Source organism: Grosmannia clavigera (assembly GCF_000143105.1).
Source record: "Grosmannia clavigera kw1407 unplaced genomic scaffold GCSC_82, whole genome shotgun sequence".
NCBI lineage: Eukaryota > Fungi > Ascomycota > Sordariomycetes > Ophiostomatales > Ophiostomataceae > Leptographium > Leptographium clavigerum.
Genome location: NW_014040576.1, coordinates 118,892 through 135,885, shown reverse-complemented (window position 1 = coordinate 135,885; position 16,994 = coordinate 118,892). Strand labels below are relative to the sequence as shown.

Below are 16,994 nucleotides of genomic sequence, written 5' to 3'. Positions count from 1 at the left end.
GGAGTTTTCAACACGCTTACGCAAACTTTCCAACCGTTGTCTGATTTTCACACGCACTCTTTATTCTAGCACACTTTTCTCAGGCGCCAAGAGGATGGCGAGCCTACTGCCATCCCAAGAGACATTGCGTGATAGCCCTTATACCAATAACCTATAATCCAACAGCAATCCAAGTGATCCCGACCTCATATATCTGCGTATTGTTCCATGTGTCAGCATGCACACGAAACCCGCTTACATCAACGTCCGTTGAATACACTGCAATCCGTAGGTTATATCCGTGGTCTGCGTCAACAAGGTTCAAGGTCACTGTGACTTTCGGTGCCATCATAAAGTTTTTGGCAAACTTGATGTATGCTTCCTGGCGCGCTGAATTCCAAGCTCTGCCCGGGTGTGCCACTTTCCAGGTACCACAATCCACAGTCTGTGCCAGCCATGGTTGCGATTTGATTCGTGTCTCCAGGGCGGTGATTTTGTTTTGCTGATCCACTACTAGTTTACCTAAAGCCGTGATATCGTTTTGCTGGTCGTTGACTTTCGCTGTTAGCTCCTTCACCGCCACCAACAGCTCAGTGACCGTTGGATCGACGGTATTCCGTGCGGGTAACGCAACAGGCGTCTGACTTCCACCGCTGCCAGATCCACCATATATGTTTAGCGTGAATTCGGGGCGCAGGACGATCTGCCGCTTCAGAGTATCAGGCATGTCTTGGGGCGTTAGGATAGCGGTGCCGATATCGCTGTCGGTCGTGGAAAAGCATGACTCTGCCATTCTTATAGGGAACATAATCTCTAGTATATTTGGTTTGGAGACCGATTCAAGAGCCGTCTGACCCTGCTTTTGTGTATATTTGTAGAGGTGGGAGATACTTGCGAATAGTATCAGATAACAGCCGTGCGGAAATCCGGAAATAAAAAGTAATACTATTCTGTTTGCGGGCAGAAAAAATGTTGTATTTCTTAAGTTTCGTCAGGCCTCAAAACATTGCCCAACGAGTGCGGAGTATCTTACGACATCCAGTACGGAGTATATGTCCCCCCCCTTTGGCACGTGCACTAGCATGTAAAGTGGAAACTTTTTAAGGACTTATCCGCCCCTTACGCTTGTCCAGATGTTTACGCGCGATAAGGCGGCTTTCGCTATGCAAGTTGCAGAAATAAAGAAGACCCTCTCCTTTCGTATATATCCAAGCACAACCAACTATTGACGTTATGTACAGGGGCTTATTTAAGAAGTGGTAAGAAAGAAGTGTGAAGAATAAAAAGCGGCGATTGCTGTCGAGATAACTCGGAACCTCCTGCCATATATACAAACAAAATGCACAGGCCAACCCAGCCTTGTAATGCCAATGCCTTTAATAAACATTTCCGCCATAAAGTGAAGTCCGGGCGCCAATTGTGATCATGCATACCGATAGTCACTGATATCTCTTTACAAGTACTTGATAATGACCGCGTCCTTCGTGTAAGTGGTCGAAGTAAGCTGGCGGTTGTTGGAATCCTTGATGTCCATGAGATTGGTATCCGAGGTCGGCGGCAGAGTGCCCGTCTTTGTATAGGCGGTAGCGTTTGCGAAAGTGATGGTGCCAAAGTCGGCCTGGCCCTCAGCAGTACTATCGGCGACAAGATCTTCCTGGATCCATTCGGCATCGGCGAGACAGAGCTCGTCAGTCGACGTAACGTCCTTGGAAAAGCTCTTTCCTGCCGCCAGGTTCTCCATGTACACGCTACCATGCGTGGTGCTGCTGGCGGTCACGTTCACAAAGATTTTCTATGCTTGTTAGTATTGATCAACCCCAAGCAGAAAAAAGAGGTAGGGCGTAAACTCACGTCACCGACGCCAAGGTCACCAAGGTCGACCACGATGGTTCCGGCCGGGTACCACTCATACCAGGCATACCACGATACGGCACCCGACTCGTCAACGTTGCCGTCCACACCGGCTTGCCAGAGACCGGTACCGCAGCTGTAGCCGTCAATTCCAACCCAAGCAGAGGCCGTGTGAGTCGTCGCTTTGACCTGGGCCCCGTCGGTAGGAAGCTTGACGTTCGGCAGGGCGAAGGTCGCAGAGACACCCACAATATCACCCGCACCAGGCTGAACAACAACACCGGACCAGCTCCCGTTCAGCCAGTCTTCCACAGAGTCGTCGGTGGTCTCAGAAACTTCGGTGGCAGCAGAGTGGTCTGTAGTGATGGCACTAGTTGCAGCCTTGTGGTTCAGGCCAGTGCGATGGCCGGCAGCGTGGCCAAACGTGGGGCTAGAAGTCCTCTTCTGTTGCAATTGGTTGGCCCTGCTCAGACGGGACTTGCGAGCAAGTCCTTGGTTTTTGGCAACGCTGCGAGCCGGGGCTGGGGCCGGGGCCGGAGCGGCCAGAGCACTGGCGCATAGAGTAGCGGCGACGGCAGCTGAGAACTTCATTTTCAAAACGAGTGAAAAGTGTAAAATAAAATATTCGAACCAGGCGATACAAAAACGAATGGGTAGACAAGGAGATGAGTGCGAGCCCGTACACTGGAGAATGGATAGTAGGAGTTCCAGTATCTTGATGATTTCAACGCATGGCTACGGCGTATATGTGACCCTTTATAGAAGTAGAATAGACATTGGACACGCTGCAAAAAGGGGGAAGCTGGTAAACAGTAGTTCACCAATGGATGATAGAGGTTTAAGATTAAGGGAAATCTACGGAGTACTCCGCGATACAAATACGACTACGTTCAGAAAGGGAAGGTAAAAACGCGCAGTAGCGCATGTACTCCGTATCCTACAGCGATTGGTTTAATATCCGTCTTTTCGTATTGAGAGAGAACATGCGACGACTGCGTCTTCTGTTTCACCAAAGCTCCCGTTTATTACTACAGTATCCACATTTGGGTTTTCCGTCGTAATAGTAGGCCCCTTTTGCGATTTCCGAATTTAGGAATAAACGGAATAAGTGGAACCCGGTTTCGTCTTACGGAGTATACGAGTACGGAATCTCCACAGAGAGGCGGCGCATCATGGATCATTGGCAAGCCGGACACACAGGCCATGCACTACCCCATTCTGCGCCTCTTCTGTTCCCATCCCTAGCTTGTCTGTCCCCGTCATAGCTTCTGCACAAATTCGAAAGGCATCTCTGCGCAAGTGTGAAGGCAAAGGAGAACGGGTGAGTACAGTCCATGTAGATCAACAGCTGAACATACCGCTGAGATGCTGTCGAGTTTCTTGGCAGATCGCGATGATCAGCTACGGGGTGGTGTCTTAGATGAAATCAGCATGCGTAGCTCAGTGATAAAGAGCTTCCTTGTTAAGACAGGTAGACTGCACTTGTTACGGCCCGTGATTTTCTTTCAATTTCCAATCGCATCCGGAAGACCGAAGTTGATTCCAAACGTAGCCACTTCGTGCTGCATAATAATACAATATCACCATATTTTCGCGAATGTAGTCAAACCAGATGCCAGTTAAACAGGGCAAGTCAGACTCGAGCTCCAATAAGAAGATCAATTGCACTACCGTTGCTGCAGCCGTATCTTCGGCCTGCCAATCGTGTTGAACGACAACAGAACAACGGAAAGTCCTGGTTAGTTGTCGAGCTAATTGGCGGGAAGCCAATGATGGCTACGAAAGGCTCGTGCTCTGTACGGAGTACATATCGCATACTCGTTTGGCTTAATGTCAATACCACCCGCACATATGTACCTCACCTTATACAAGAAGACAGTCTTTCACAGCTACCTGATTATGCTTTTGTGCAGTCGGAAAAAGGGGAAGAGGATACAGTTGAGCTAAGTGACCGCATGACTTACATGGATAACCTCACGACCCTCTTTGACAGACTGCTAGTCCACCAATCTGTCATTATGGCTTTATACGACTTTTGAACACAGTATACTTCGTACCAGCGCGCTCTAAGTATGGTACGCTGTAACGTAATCCTGCTAGTGGCACAACTGTGTGTCGCGCCACGCTTCTCCGGTAGGGGTGCCGTCCTTCGCGTAAATCGTAAGGGCTGTGGGCAGTAGTCTGGAATAGGCGTATGAGTCCGTCTACTGGTTATGACGTATGGTACCATATATCGCCGCCCTGCAATCATCAAAAAGGCACCCCTTCAGACAGGGGACCTGTACCTACTAGCATCCTACCTCAAGTACTTTTACGTGCAGAGTAAAGATTGTTGTATCAAAGCGTTAGAAACTACGGTCAAGCCTTGGTATAGGGCGTTCAATATGTCCCGACTTCGGAGATGTTGCAATCTACAGAAAGCTGCGATTGTACTCCGTACAAATTTTGAATCGGATTCACGCGTGCATAACGAACCCAAGATGCTTACGTATATCCATAATTTGACCATGACATTGCATTACGGCACAACTTGCTTATACGCCGCAGTTGCGTTTGAGGGCTACTAAACAGCAACCATCCGATGTTAACAACTACTGATTTAGCATCTAGGACACCAAAGTGAACAACCCCCCCCAAATCCCTACATAGTACACATCACTGACTTGAAAAGGCGGGTATTCTAATGCCTATTTAGTTGATACCCAGACTATACTAGTAAGCCGTTAACTGTAGAAGATGTAGACGTTCTTTAGCAACCCCAACGATCGAGCCTTTGTGGACTCTTAATCGTAAGCGGTTATCCGCTTTCCCGAAGTAGCCGAAAGATTTATCAGCTGTCTGGCGAAGTAGTCAAGTGCTGCCCTAGCCGGCCGTCCTATTGAAACTGTGGCAGATGCCGTATTTGGACCTTGCTGACATCTCGCCGGCCGGATGTCAGCAAGATATGCTCCCAACACAACCATAGTATGATGATGGCATCGAAGACGGCATGTATAGCGCCGGTGTGGCTTCTACTCCGTGCACCACTAGTCTGTCACGCACGTTCTGCGTGATCACCAGTGTAAGACCCGTACGGTAATCCTTGTGGGATATTCGTCCGGACTAGTTGCACGTATCGTAGTAAGCTCTAAGGCCTTCAGAAGATCTAGTGATGATATTTCGTTCGGTGGTTGACTGATTGAAGACCAGACTGTGCGCAGTATGCGCGCAGATCAGGGCTTCGTCTTATCTAGTAATTTCGGCGGCCGAGGTCAAGTCAGGTGACCTCGGGGAAATCCACACCGGTGCTCAGAGTATCTCCACGTGGTACTCAGATGGACCCGTTGGATTGCAATTCCAATGCAGTGTTCTATCTCCAGAAGTAAAATGCTACCCTGCAGCCCCCTGCGCCCGGTCCATTGTCCAGGTGGGATTATTGGATCCACAACGGTGTCGTGAGTATGGCATCAGTGCAAAGTTCCACAGGCAGCCGCACTCTGGTATGTGTGACATTTCGCATGGCTTCTGTCAAGTTGACATTAATGTGGACATAATGAGCGATGAGATGATGGGATGATCATGGGCGAGACACGTGCAGTCGAGTTGTATCAAATTAAGACGGCCTGATTTCAGTCGTATATAGTTGCACGTACTCCGTACAAGGTTGGCAGATAGTCAAATAGTCAAAACTATGGTCAGACTTTGATGCTTACGTTTGTATCTCATATTGATAAAGCTGGGTCTCACGAGCTAATCAATTCAATTAAGCCCTTCTGAAACAGTCTAGCAGAGCTGCAACGAAACCGTTAAGCTGTTATCATTCCTCGAGTTTAAGTGTTACTAAGAAATGTAAGATTTTGAGCCTGGATCTTAAGTTTTGATTCTGTAAATATATCACTAGAGCTGTTCGCAATGTCTGTATCTCTACGAATTTTGGCCATGACGGTAGCCTAAAGTCCTTCAGCAGCGGCGAAATCTTATTCTGTTGACTTGAAGTAATTGTATTTCTACTCCACCAGTCTGATCACATAGGCTTTATTTTCTCACGTCATTTCAAAGACCGCCACGGGATCTGTTGCGTGTGGATCCGGCTATGTGTGATAGGACTCAGACTTGGCTAATATTTACAGCAACACTCTATATGGCGCATCTATGGCAGCATCAATTGGAATAAAAAAGGTGCCTTCCAGCTTGTATGGATATCGCCCCATATTTTAGCTATTAGATGCTATCTATCCGTCCAGCTAATGTTAGGGCTGGTGTCTGGCCAAATAGATATACGACAGGCCCCTTGGCCTAATGGTAAGGCGTTGCTTTCCGGTTCTTGAACACAGCTGGCAAAGATTCTGGGTTCGAGTCCCAGGGGGGTCGGGTTAATTTTTTTCGGCATTTATTCTATCACGGCCCACTTAGCAAAAATAAAACTTTTCCGTAGTTGCCGGGTATAGACGCTGCTGTGTCTTTTGGAACTGGGAAATGAGCTGTATCTTATGTTATCTAAGAGAGAGCATAAGGAGTACATGCGCATCTTAGTTTCGTTCCGTTCCGTAAATATGACTCAGAATTTCGTGCACGTCGGCATAGCTCTGAATCAACATTCCTACAAAATAGACACAGCTCACTAAGCACACTAGCTTACAAACTATCTGCGCATGGATTAAGCGTTGTGAACTTGTCATATGCAGCAGCGAAAACTTACGAGACTGTATTCCGTATGGCAGGTGGCATCTTGCTACGCAAAACAAGGAGCACATGGCTGATAGGGCAAATGTTTCGGCGTATCTTTTCTTGTTAGTAATATCTGTTGGTGGGGTTTTAGTCAGATCTTATCTGTATTTTTGGTTGCTCTTACGAGACGACTCTTACAATGTACATGCATCCGATATCTGGAGAAGGTACCTGGCTGAGAAGATAGGAGCGGGGGAGGACATGGGAGAAGATTGTCTTGCCAAGACAACTAAGAGCGATTTCTTTACTGCAGATAATTTTGCCAATCGCTGGCACTACGTACACCGGAATCCTTCTTTATCTATCGAGCTGGAGATTTTCTACTTTGACCCGGCAATTCCGCGGAAGAGATATAGAAACCCCAGCTTTCGGTACCTGTGGTCAGTTACAACACCGGCCATAGTGCCATTGTGTTTTGTCGTCCGACAACGGCCGGTCTTCAGAAGGGCGTGCCAAGATCGCCAGACATGCCCGAAGATTGAGACCTTATCAGCAGTCTCGGCCCATCACCTTCCCGATGTAGAAATTATGTTCGGGATACTGCGTTGAAACATGCATGGAAGGCGTAGCTTACGGTCCAAACCAGCCTTTTGCAGACAACCGATCTTTCGGGCCGCTTCTTAGTCCTTGGACCGACCGTTCCGGTCTGCTAGCTCTGCGTGCAAACGCGTAAGCTATGAGTCCGAGCGGAGGGAAATGTTTACCTGCTTATAAGAAGCTCCTATGTAGCGACTTGAGAATCATACGTCTGGCTCCGTAGGGCTCCCGAACATCTCTAGCAGTCATGGCTCGTCTTCTCGAAACTCTGATTGTCGGCTCCCTAGCCGTGACATCGCTGGTTGCGGCTTCGCCAGCGGTGGTGGCTTCGCCGGAACTCCCCGTTCGACTGGAGACACGCAGTCAGCTGTCGTCCCACCTGGCCAACATCCACCTCGTGTTTGACGGTGCCGTTGACAGCCTCATCAGTGTGACCTACGGGTCCTGCACTGCAGCCAGCGAGAGCGACGCCCACCACCTTGTCAGCCGAGGCCATCACGCTGGTGCAGAACGCCTCGTCTGGATCATTCCCGAGGACGTGGAGTCCGGTGGCTGTCTGTCCGCATGGAGCGGCCTTTCGGGCGTGCTGCTCGGCCGCAGTGGACCGCAGCATACGGGCAACGTGCAGAGCGTCAAACGCACGGTGCAGAAGAGCACAATGCAGAAGCGCAGCACCTCGCCGCATTCGATTCCCATGACCAACGCGAGCGGAATCGATGCCTGGGGCCCATGGTTTGACGGCGTGGAGCTGCTGAAGAGCACCAACGTCAGCGCCGTGTATGCCAAGGAGGCTAAGAGCAAGCACGTCGGCATTGTAGGCGCCGGCATGTCTGGGCTGATGACATACCTGTGTCTGACACAGGCCGGTATGACCAACGTGGAGATTATCGAAGCCGGCGAGCGGCTGGGCGGCCGTGTACACACAGTCTACCTGTCAGGCGGGCCGTTTAACTACTCGTACCAGGGTGAGATATCCTGAGCGCTCGGAGGAGGGCTGGGGGGGCAACATGCTGACAGCCGATGTTCACAATCATCAGAGATGGGACCTATGCGATTTCCCACGACCACCACGCTGGGAAACGAGACGTATAACATCTCGGACCACCAGATGGTCTTCCAGCTGGCGGCTGAGATGAACAAGCTCAACAACTACGACAAGAACCTGAGCGTGGACTTCATTCCCTGGTACCAGTCCAGCAAGAACGGCCTCTACTACCACAACGGCATCAGACTGGCCGACGGCATGCCGCCTACCGTTGCGCAGAAAAATGCCAACGCGTCTCTTGCGATCACAAAACCCGAGGATGCATCTACGACTGCGTTGCAGGACAAGGTCGATGCCGCTCTGCCAGGCGATGCCTTTTATGTTGCCATGGCCCAGAACATGTTCAAGGCGCATCGCGAGTGGATCGGTGCGTTTCTGATCTGAGGCGAGAAATCGAAGATAAGAAGACGAGAGCTGACAGTTCTGCAGGAAACGGTCTGGATGGCCTGCCGGGCAACCAATGGAGCGAGTTTGCCTACATGGTGAACTACCTCAAGGGCAACCTGAACGACACGGACATTGTTAGCGGAGGCGACTTTGCATCGGACTTCTGGGACACGGTGAGTTTGCGTAGCGCCTAGGCTACGAGTGTGGTGATGGAGATGCTGACGCTTGCCAGCTGTACGAGGGCATGTACTTTGATGCTACGACATGGCGCACGATTGACGGAGGTATGTTGAAATTCATAGAAAAAGAAATGACAGAACGACACGCTGATAACAGTCAGGTCTTAACCGGCTGCCCCTCTCTTTCCACCCTCTCGTGGACAATGCGACAACTCTGGTAAGCTGCGCCGGCTTTACACTTCTTTCACGCTCGTGTGCTAATAGACCCAGAACCGCGAGATCTCGCGGGTCAAGTACAACGCCGAGGACGAGACGGTGACGCTGCAATGGCGCGACAGCTATCTGAACAAGACCTTCCAGAACTCCACATACGACTACGCCGTCATTGCCGTGCCCTTTTCTGTCATCAAGCGGTGGCGCTTCTCCGATTTGCCCGTGACCATGAGCAACGCCATTACGCACGTGCCCTACACGGCCGCCTGCAAGGTAGCTCTCGAGTTTGAGACCCGCTTCTGGGAGCATCTTGACAACCCCATCTACGGCTCTTGCTCAACGTCCACCGACATCCCCGGCATTGGCTCCATCTGCTACCCGTCCTACAACATCAACGGCACCGGCCCGGCCACGATCCTGGGCTCCTATGTTTCGGGTGACCAGTGGGGTGAGCACTGGGTATCCGTGTCCGAGGCTGAGCACGTGCAATACGTGCTTGATACCATCATTGAGATCCACGGCAGCGTCGCCCGCGAGCAGTACACCGGAAAGTTCAACCGCCGTTGCTGGGCGCTTGACCCGCTCGAGTCTGCCAGCTGGGCCTCGCCCATCGTTGGCCAGCACGAGCTCTACCTGCCGGAGTACTTCAAGACGCACAACAACGTGAGTCCTCTTCGAAGCTGAATATCTTGTCGCTCCGAGTCTAATACATGTGTAGATGATTTTTGTCGGAGAGCACACGTCATACACGCATGCATGGATTGCCTCGGCACTAGAGTCAGGTATTCGCGGAAGTGTGCAGCTACTGCTCGAGCTCGGTCTCGTCGATGAAGCTAAGGCGACAGCCGAAAAGTGGATGGCCCGATGGATCGAAGTGGTGAGTAAACTGCTTCTGCAATATCTGTGGGCTTTGCTAACAGTTGGCAGTGATTCAACAGGAACAAAGTAAAAGTTCCGCTCAGTTTTACGCGAGCCAGCTTCGGTTAGATCTTAATAGGATAATATAATAAAAAATAATGTTGAAATGCCAATTGTCTAAACCGCTTTAGCATCCACTTCACGAGCACAGCTACATGGCCGCGCACTAACTGCCTGAAAGGTCCGGCGCTTGTAGTACAGCTGGCCGCAAATGTGGACAAAGACTGCGAGTGCGATTAATAATGGCTTCTTCGGTAGCCACGCCTTGATATTCAAAGCATTGCTGAACGGGTTTGCCTACACGTTTGTTGCCAAGGCAGTGCAGGCAGTGCATCGCGAAGTGTTGCAGCAACGGCCCATTTCGCTGCATTCCTGCGTGCCGGTGCCGCATATGACGTTGCTTTCGTTCGCGGGACCGAATTCTGCGTCAAGAAGAAGCTGCCGTCCGGTGTCAAATTTTAACTGGAGTCTTACTGCGGCTGGCCTGTGGATTGAGGACGTTCGTGAAGCCTACCTGGTCTAGAATAAGGAGGTAGGCCGCGTCATGGAGATAGACACTTACTAGGCACGTATGCTGCTTATGAAGAAGTCATCGACAGAACCAATTCCTCCACCGCGCCCCTCGCTGTCGGTGAAGAGGGACTTGGACTAGTACCACGATGGTAGCGGGCGCGTTGGAAGTGGCCCAACGATGAAATGCGTCCACTAGATCAAGCCATCGTGCCTTGCAAGCTTCTATGGCATTCACTTTCATTCAATTACCTTAAGTATTAAAGAGCAAATCCTAAGCGACAAGGACTTCTACGCCGTTGTCAACTGGCTGTAAAGGGACCAATTAGAGTGCAGGATGCTAGGGCACTTTAGTGATAATCAGGAAAGCTCGTTGAATAAAGTATGCGCGCTCCGCGCAACTGCTAGGAGCTGTTGGAAGATAGAGTATTGAAACGGCTGGTTGTTACTATAAATCACCGTATGGCTGCGGTGATTGCAGCGGACGGTTGGTATACTAAGTACTTACGTATACATTCGAAAGCCCTAGTTTTTAGGTATCTTTTAGCATGGTCTCTATAGAATCTACTGCGTTTTGCTAAACTTATGGTACTTTAAAAGTTGGGCTGTATTATTAATTAAGTACTAAGAAAAGCGTAGTCGGGACTTTTCCGGACTGACTGTAGGCTGCCGGATTTCCTCAAATCCTAGGCCAGGGTTTATCTACATTACACTCGTGTTTCATGTACTAACTCTGCCGTCCCACCACCCCCCCAGCCGAAGCGTTACCATTTCGGCCAAGTTGGATGAGCCATCGGATCTGATGTAGTCTTGTTCCATCTCACGGAACAGCTTGTCGATATATTCTCCCGCGCCAGATAGATGCAAGATGAACGCAATGGCACGGTGCGTGGCAAGAAGCCGCGGGGATGGCATGTCAATGTTCTCGGTGTTAAAGAGTGTACGTGTGACTGGTAGTCCCGCATTCCGCTTCCAAACGGGTGGATCAAAGGAGTCAATTCTATACGTCGGTCCGTCCGGGGAAGTTGCCGGCATTTCGGTGAAATGGACCTGAAAGCGGCCAAACCGTTTATGTATTGTGTGAGTAAGTGTTAACGCATTACGCGCCCGGTCAATTTCGATGGCCTTAATCATGCTGACAACACCTGTGTCAAACATGTTAAGGATATTAAGTGTCGTCTTTCTCGACTTATTCTGGGTGCATGATGTTAGTATGGCCAATTAATACATATAAGACTGTAGGCAAGACTTGCGAGTTCTGGGTCTTCCTTCGAGTCGGCTTTGGTTAAGGAATGCGCGAAGATGTGTGCCACCTCCAATTCTTGCGCGAGAATCGGGTCGTTTAGCAGCAATATGCCGTCGTCATCGCGGGCTTGGTCACCGTTCTGTAATCCCCTCCGACTAAGCTCCTCAGAGCTAAAGGCATGACTGGCAATGCACCTAAAATGGTCACGCTTCAAACACAGGCCGCGGAGCGCGCTCATCCGGTCATTTGTTCCAACCTCCAAGTGATCCAAATTGAGTCTCTGTACGGCGGAGTCGTACTTAGGAGTTGGCTGGGCTGTTTTGCTGCCTAAAGCCTTTACTAAGTCGAGAAAAGATGCCTGTTAGTAGCGGGAACAGGGCCAGACACCAGCCGGTTTCAGAGACGTCGACGTACATGGCAAGAAAAACGATTCCATCAGGTAGGTGGCAAAGCCCTTGAAATCGACCGCCAAGGAAGCGCAGTCGATGCTTTCTTGGCTGTCGAGAGGGATCCCCATAGAGTCGAAAAATACTCGAAGAAATTTGTCTTTAGATAGTTCAGACCGTGCATATTCGTAGGTGTGCTGAATCAACAGTGGCTGGCTATAAGGCTTGTCACTTCCCGGCAGGGCCCGAAAATGCTGCACGATCTGGTAGAGCCGGGTTTTGCCTCGCACACGTTGACTCTCGTTTAGACCAGGTACATTGGAGAAGTCAAGTACACCCTCGAAAGACGACTGGTGGCGAAGCCGGGGCGGCATTGTGGTATGCGTAGGTAGAAATATAACACACGGTCCTTTACATCGGCGCGGAGAATAAACAGCTCCACTATATCAGTCGTCAGATGCCTGGCGGGTGATTGTGTTCTGCCATTTCTGACCGCCTAGCTTGTCAGACCAGGTACGGATATGAGTTGTTGAATAATGTGCTTACTTAGCACACTGTTGGGTCAAGTACGAGTATGGAAATCCTCCACACTGTACGGAGTAGAGCTTCCGCTCTACTTAGCCGTACGGGTCTATGATTGGTCAGAAGGCACAAAAGCCGGGCCTGGCACTACACTAGTATTAATACGAATCCCTAGAAGGGCCACGATGTAATATATATTATCTATTTCTTCCTTATTTCAAGATTTGCTCCCCCAATTTGGCCTCCTGCTTCTTACAATGCAATGTTATCTTATGAACCTTGCATATAAGCTCTAAGCCTGCAGGATGAAAATAGAAGTGTTACAAATGGGAGAGCCGCAAAGTCGCTGGTCGGCATTTAGGCTGTAATTGTAGACCGTGGACAATGTTCTAGAATTATTATCATTATCGGGAAGTAGTTATATTGTTGATTATGGAGGACAGAAGTGTAATTATGGGGTGTTAGAGGAAAATTTCAAAACCTATTACAACTATGCAGTGCCCTTAAAGAAGCCGATAATGCGTGGCATAACACCGCCAGTACGAGCAATTCTTATTGCTAGTTCCAGTCTTTCTTGTTCCTCTCTACTTTCAGCAACGGAATGTTGCCAAATACGACAACACCATAAGGCAACAAGCGCATCCAGAGTTTCTCGTTGTAATGAGGTAGTTATAATCAGCCTGTGCTGGCTGTCGGCCTTATATTCCATCGCGATATCGTTTCCATCACTATCTCTCCATTTGTAATCCCCATTCTGATATTGGATCTCGAATAGAGGATGTGCATTCTTGGGATATGCGACAGGATCTCCGTGGCCATTACCCGGAACTTCAAGAGAATTGGCGTCCATACGCGATGATTTGAGCAAAGGCAGTCTTAGTCCTATGTAGCCAAGAGTATGGGAACAGACAGGCGTGATGTAAAACCCCAGACTGCACCCGCGCTTGAGATTGTAAATGTGCCTCAATCGCTGCCTGACGCGGGGGGCTCCAGCATTTGTGTTCCGGACAGAGCGCTCGATCCGCTCAAACATGACCACAGTCGACGCGTGGCCGATGCGAGCGAGGCCACGGTTGGCCTGGTAGAGAGGGATCGATGGTTCGGACTCGGTGTGAATCGACTGCCCCGCAATAACGAGAATGGTCGGCTGCACGACCGCGTTGAGAGCGCTGTCCACAACATCGGTGTACGACGGCAAAAGCTCAAACTCCGTTTCTGAATTCATGGCTGCAACCTAGGCACACATATGGCTGGTATTCTCATGTATCTTGCGTAGAAATGTTTCTGCCTTACGGCACACTGGATCTCATGCTGTTTACGTTGCTTGGCACGGGATCACGGGAAAATAAATTATCCCTGCCTTCTCCACGTTACTTCCACAGGATCCTGTGCCGCCAGTAAGATGGCAAGATACGGAGTACTATTCTCCGAATAGTATTATCGCAACGGCTTAGTCAGAAGAGCGGCGTGTTTCTGCATCAGGTTAGCTAGCGGTTATACGGCGTGCTCCTTTTGTGGAGTGAGGAGTTCCTAGTTCTATGGGGGCAAGAGTGGCAAACGTTGTGCACAGCCTTGTGTGAAGGTTAAAGGAGGCTATACTCCGTACAAGGTGGATGGGGTATTATTCGCGCCCCTTGTCAGGTATTTTCAGGCGTGTCTTCAGATCTTTGCCACTGTAAACAATCGAGCAGTACTTCTAACGGTGGAAACGGTCGTTTTCGCACGCCTGAAATCCCCTGTCAAGTAAGGCTGCCAAAGTCGAGCGAGATTTTGCCACCGTTCAGATCTGGTGAGTGCACCTGTGGCGAGCCCGAATGATATCCCATCCACCTTGTACTTACGGCACAAGCTTTTCGATAATCGATGGCCGGGTTCAAGTAAGGCTTATAAATGGGGCTAACCCTTTCCGGATTATTCAGGACCCAACATCAGCGAAAGAGAATGCACCATTTCTTGCACGTGCCACACTCAACCCAAACATTGGACGGGTACAGAGTAGAGAAACAAATAAAGGACCCTGCATCCATTTCATCGAGCTGCCTATTCCAACCTGCCTAAATGGGATTAAGTACGAAGTAGTAACGCAGAAATAAAGGCAGGTATAAAGTCTCGCGCCTTGCCGAACAACATAAGCAGCAAACCATTGTCAGGTAGGATAACGCAAGGCCAGACAGGGAAAATAACAAATGACAAGATGACTACCAACATCTCTCCTCACATTGTCGACGTCGATAATTTCGAACATGACAAAGAAAAAATGACCGTCCTGGAGACTGCTGAATCCAGATCGCCTAATATGGAAGTTTCCGAGAAAAGGCAGTCGTTGTCTGATATATTCACAATCGTACGCCCGATAGACTCTGCTTTTCCCTGCGTTCATGACTTCTGACATTGTTTTTAGATCTGTGCTGGGGCGGCGCTTATTTCGGACGGCTACCAGAACAACCTGATGACTATGACGAACGTCTTGTTCAGAAAGGAGTACCCAAAGGTGTATGTGTCCTCGGTCAGCACGCAGGTGTCCAATGCCCTTCTTGTTGGAGAAATTCTAGGTCAGATCATCGTCGGGCTCACTTGCGACTACATGGGTCGCAAGACAGCCATCATTGTCACGACTTTGATGATCGTCTTTGGGGGGATCTTGGCAACTGCGTCTCATGGAGTGACGACGTTGGGAATGTTCTGGATGCTCACCATTTCGCGTGGTATTGTCGGCTTTGGGACGGGAGGGGAGTACCCAGCTTCAAGCACGTCAGCTTCGGAGGCGGCCAACGAGCATACGCTGAAACGGCGTGGTCCCATCTTTATCATGGTGACCAACCTGCCCTTGTCGTTCGGGGGCCCGTTTGCGATTATCGTGTTCCTGATCGTGCTCTCAGCTGCCGGCACCGACCACTTGTCGACGGTGTGGCGGGTCTGTATGGGAATCGGTGTCATTTTTCCGCTGTCGGTGTTCTACTTTCGCCTGAAAATGCTAAACTCGAAGCTGTATCGCCATGGAGCCATCAAAAAGAGGGTTCCGTATCTTCTCGTCCTGCGATACTACTGGAAGTCGCTGATCGGCACATGTGGCGTAAGTCGGGCGGCACCCAACGTATTGGACTGTTGTACTAACCATCTTAGGCCTGGTTTCTATACGACTTTGTCACCTTCCCCAACGGCGTCTTCTCTGGTGTGATCATCTCCTCCGTGGTCCCCAAAACTGGAAACACAATTCTCCACACGGCAGAATGGAACCTACTTCTGGGCATAATAGCTCTGCCAGGCGTCTTTGTTGGTGCCTACCTATGTGACCGCCTCGGACGCAAGAACGTCATGATGCTGGGGTTCAGCGGCTACCTTATCTTTGGACTCATCATCGGGTGTGCCTATGAGAAAATCACAAAAATCGTCCCGCTTTTTATCATCTTTTACGGTATGATGCAATCGTTTGGAAACTTGGGTCCCGGAAACATGCTCGGTCTTCTGTCCTCGGAATGTTATGCAACGGCCGTGAGAGGTACATGTTATGGCATCAGTGCAGCTCTTGGGAAGACGGGTGCTGCCGTGGGAACCGAGGCTTTCACGCCCATACAAACTCATATTGGCAAGCGGTGGACTTTTATTATCGCAGCTATTTGTGGTGTTGCGGGCATTTTGGTGACGTATATCTTTGTACCTGACATCAAGGGGGATGATTTGGCCGTCAGAGACGAGCAGTTTCGAGAGTATCTCGCCTCTCGTGGGTGGGACGGTGAGATGGGTGAGGGCGACCTCAAGGCTCAATCTACGGTAGAAAGATAGAAAGAGCGGGTCCTAGATATCGGCAGCCTAGTATGAATTGACAAGGCTGGAAGACAACGCTGTTCGTAGTAAAGTGCGGGAGGGCAATAGACTGGTCGCTAGTAATGGAGGTAGTGTCTGAGAATGCATTCTCCGGAGCATGCATTCGTCTGCCCTGTTGTAGTATAGGCTGTCTTTATTTCTTACGATAATGATACAAGAATGGGAGGGCGAGTTGCACCAGCAAGAAACTGTGACTGTTTACAGTGTGAAGACGATACAATGGTCTGATCTCAAGTCGTTCTGTGCGGCTTAGGTCTTAAGCCTCTTTAAATCGGGAAATACTATTATCTGAGGAGTACTGTTGGAAAACAAAGTCCACTGTTTTACAACTTCTGCCCACTCTTTGTATCACGTTGCTATTTCTTCCTCCACAACTGTACTTCACCATTTCCTTGACAGTAAAATGCCACCGTTACGTAGGTAACGACGGCCCACTTGTCCAGTGTTAAGCGTTGCCTCAAGTTTGCTGCTATTGCCAAACAATGGGTGCCCCTCATTAAGTGCGCCCTGCGCTTTATAGCACATGAATTTTTCATCATACAGCACACGTCCTCACACCCACCCGTTTCAGCCTAGTTTTTTCGACAGCTATACGACGTAAGCAGAATGTTTAGCAAAAACCGCAGGCGGCGGCTTACAGCATAAAATAGCGGCCGAGTTTCGGTGATTCCAGCCTCGCCGTCGGCTGC

General features: G+C 49.8%; 4 protein-coding genes across 4 annotated transcripts; 2 read left to right on the top strand and 2 right to left on the bottom strand.

Annotated features, from left to right (window-relative positions):
* Positions 1-151: 151 nt before the first annotated feature.
* CMQ_7791 (uncharacterized protein) lies at positions 152-706 on the bottom strand (the record flags this gene model as incomplete). Its single annotated transcript, XM_014313431.1, has 2 exons — positions 152-193; positions 239-706. 2 exons carry the CDS (start codon positions 704-706, stop codon positions 152-154), a joined length of 510 nt encoding a protein of 169 aa, XP_014168906.1.
* Positions 707-1,432: 726 nt separating this feature from the next.
* Positions 1,433-2,421, bottom strand: CMQ_7860 (aspergillopepsin-2; the record flags this gene model as incomplete). Its single annotated transcript, XM_014313500.1, has 2 exons — positions 1,433-1,771; positions 1,831-2,421. The coding sequence occupies 2 exons, from the start codon at positions 2,419-2,421 to the stop codon at positions 1,433-1,435; spliced, it is 930 nt and encodes a 309-aa protein (XP_014168975.1).
* Positions 2,422-7,321: 4,900 nt separating this feature from the next.
* On the top strand, positions 7,322-9,986 carry CMQ_7800 (L-amino acid oxidase; the record flags this gene model as incomplete). Its single annotated transcript, XM_014313440.1, has 8 exons — positions 7,322-8,039; positions 8,112-8,486; positions 8,549-8,679; positions 8,739-8,790; positions 8,847-8,902; positions 8,950-9,561; positions 9,617-9,775; positions 9,948-9,986. 8 exons carry the CDS (start codon positions 7,322-7,324, stop codon positions 9,984-9,986), a joined length of 2,142 nt encoding a protein of 713 aa, XP_014168915.1.
* Positions 9,987-14,737: 4,751 nt separating this feature from the next.
* On the top strand, positions 14,738-16,263 carry CMQ_7795 (putative glycerophosphoinositol permease; the record flags this gene model as incomplete). Its single annotated transcript, XM_014313435.1, has 3 exons — positions 14,738-14,824; positions 14,882-15,553; positions 15,604-16,263. 3 exons carry the CDS (start codon positions 14,738-14,740, stop codon positions 16,261-16,263), a joined length of 1,419 nt encoding a protein of 472 aa, XP_014168910.1.
* Positions 16,264-16,994: the final 731 nt, after the last annotated feature.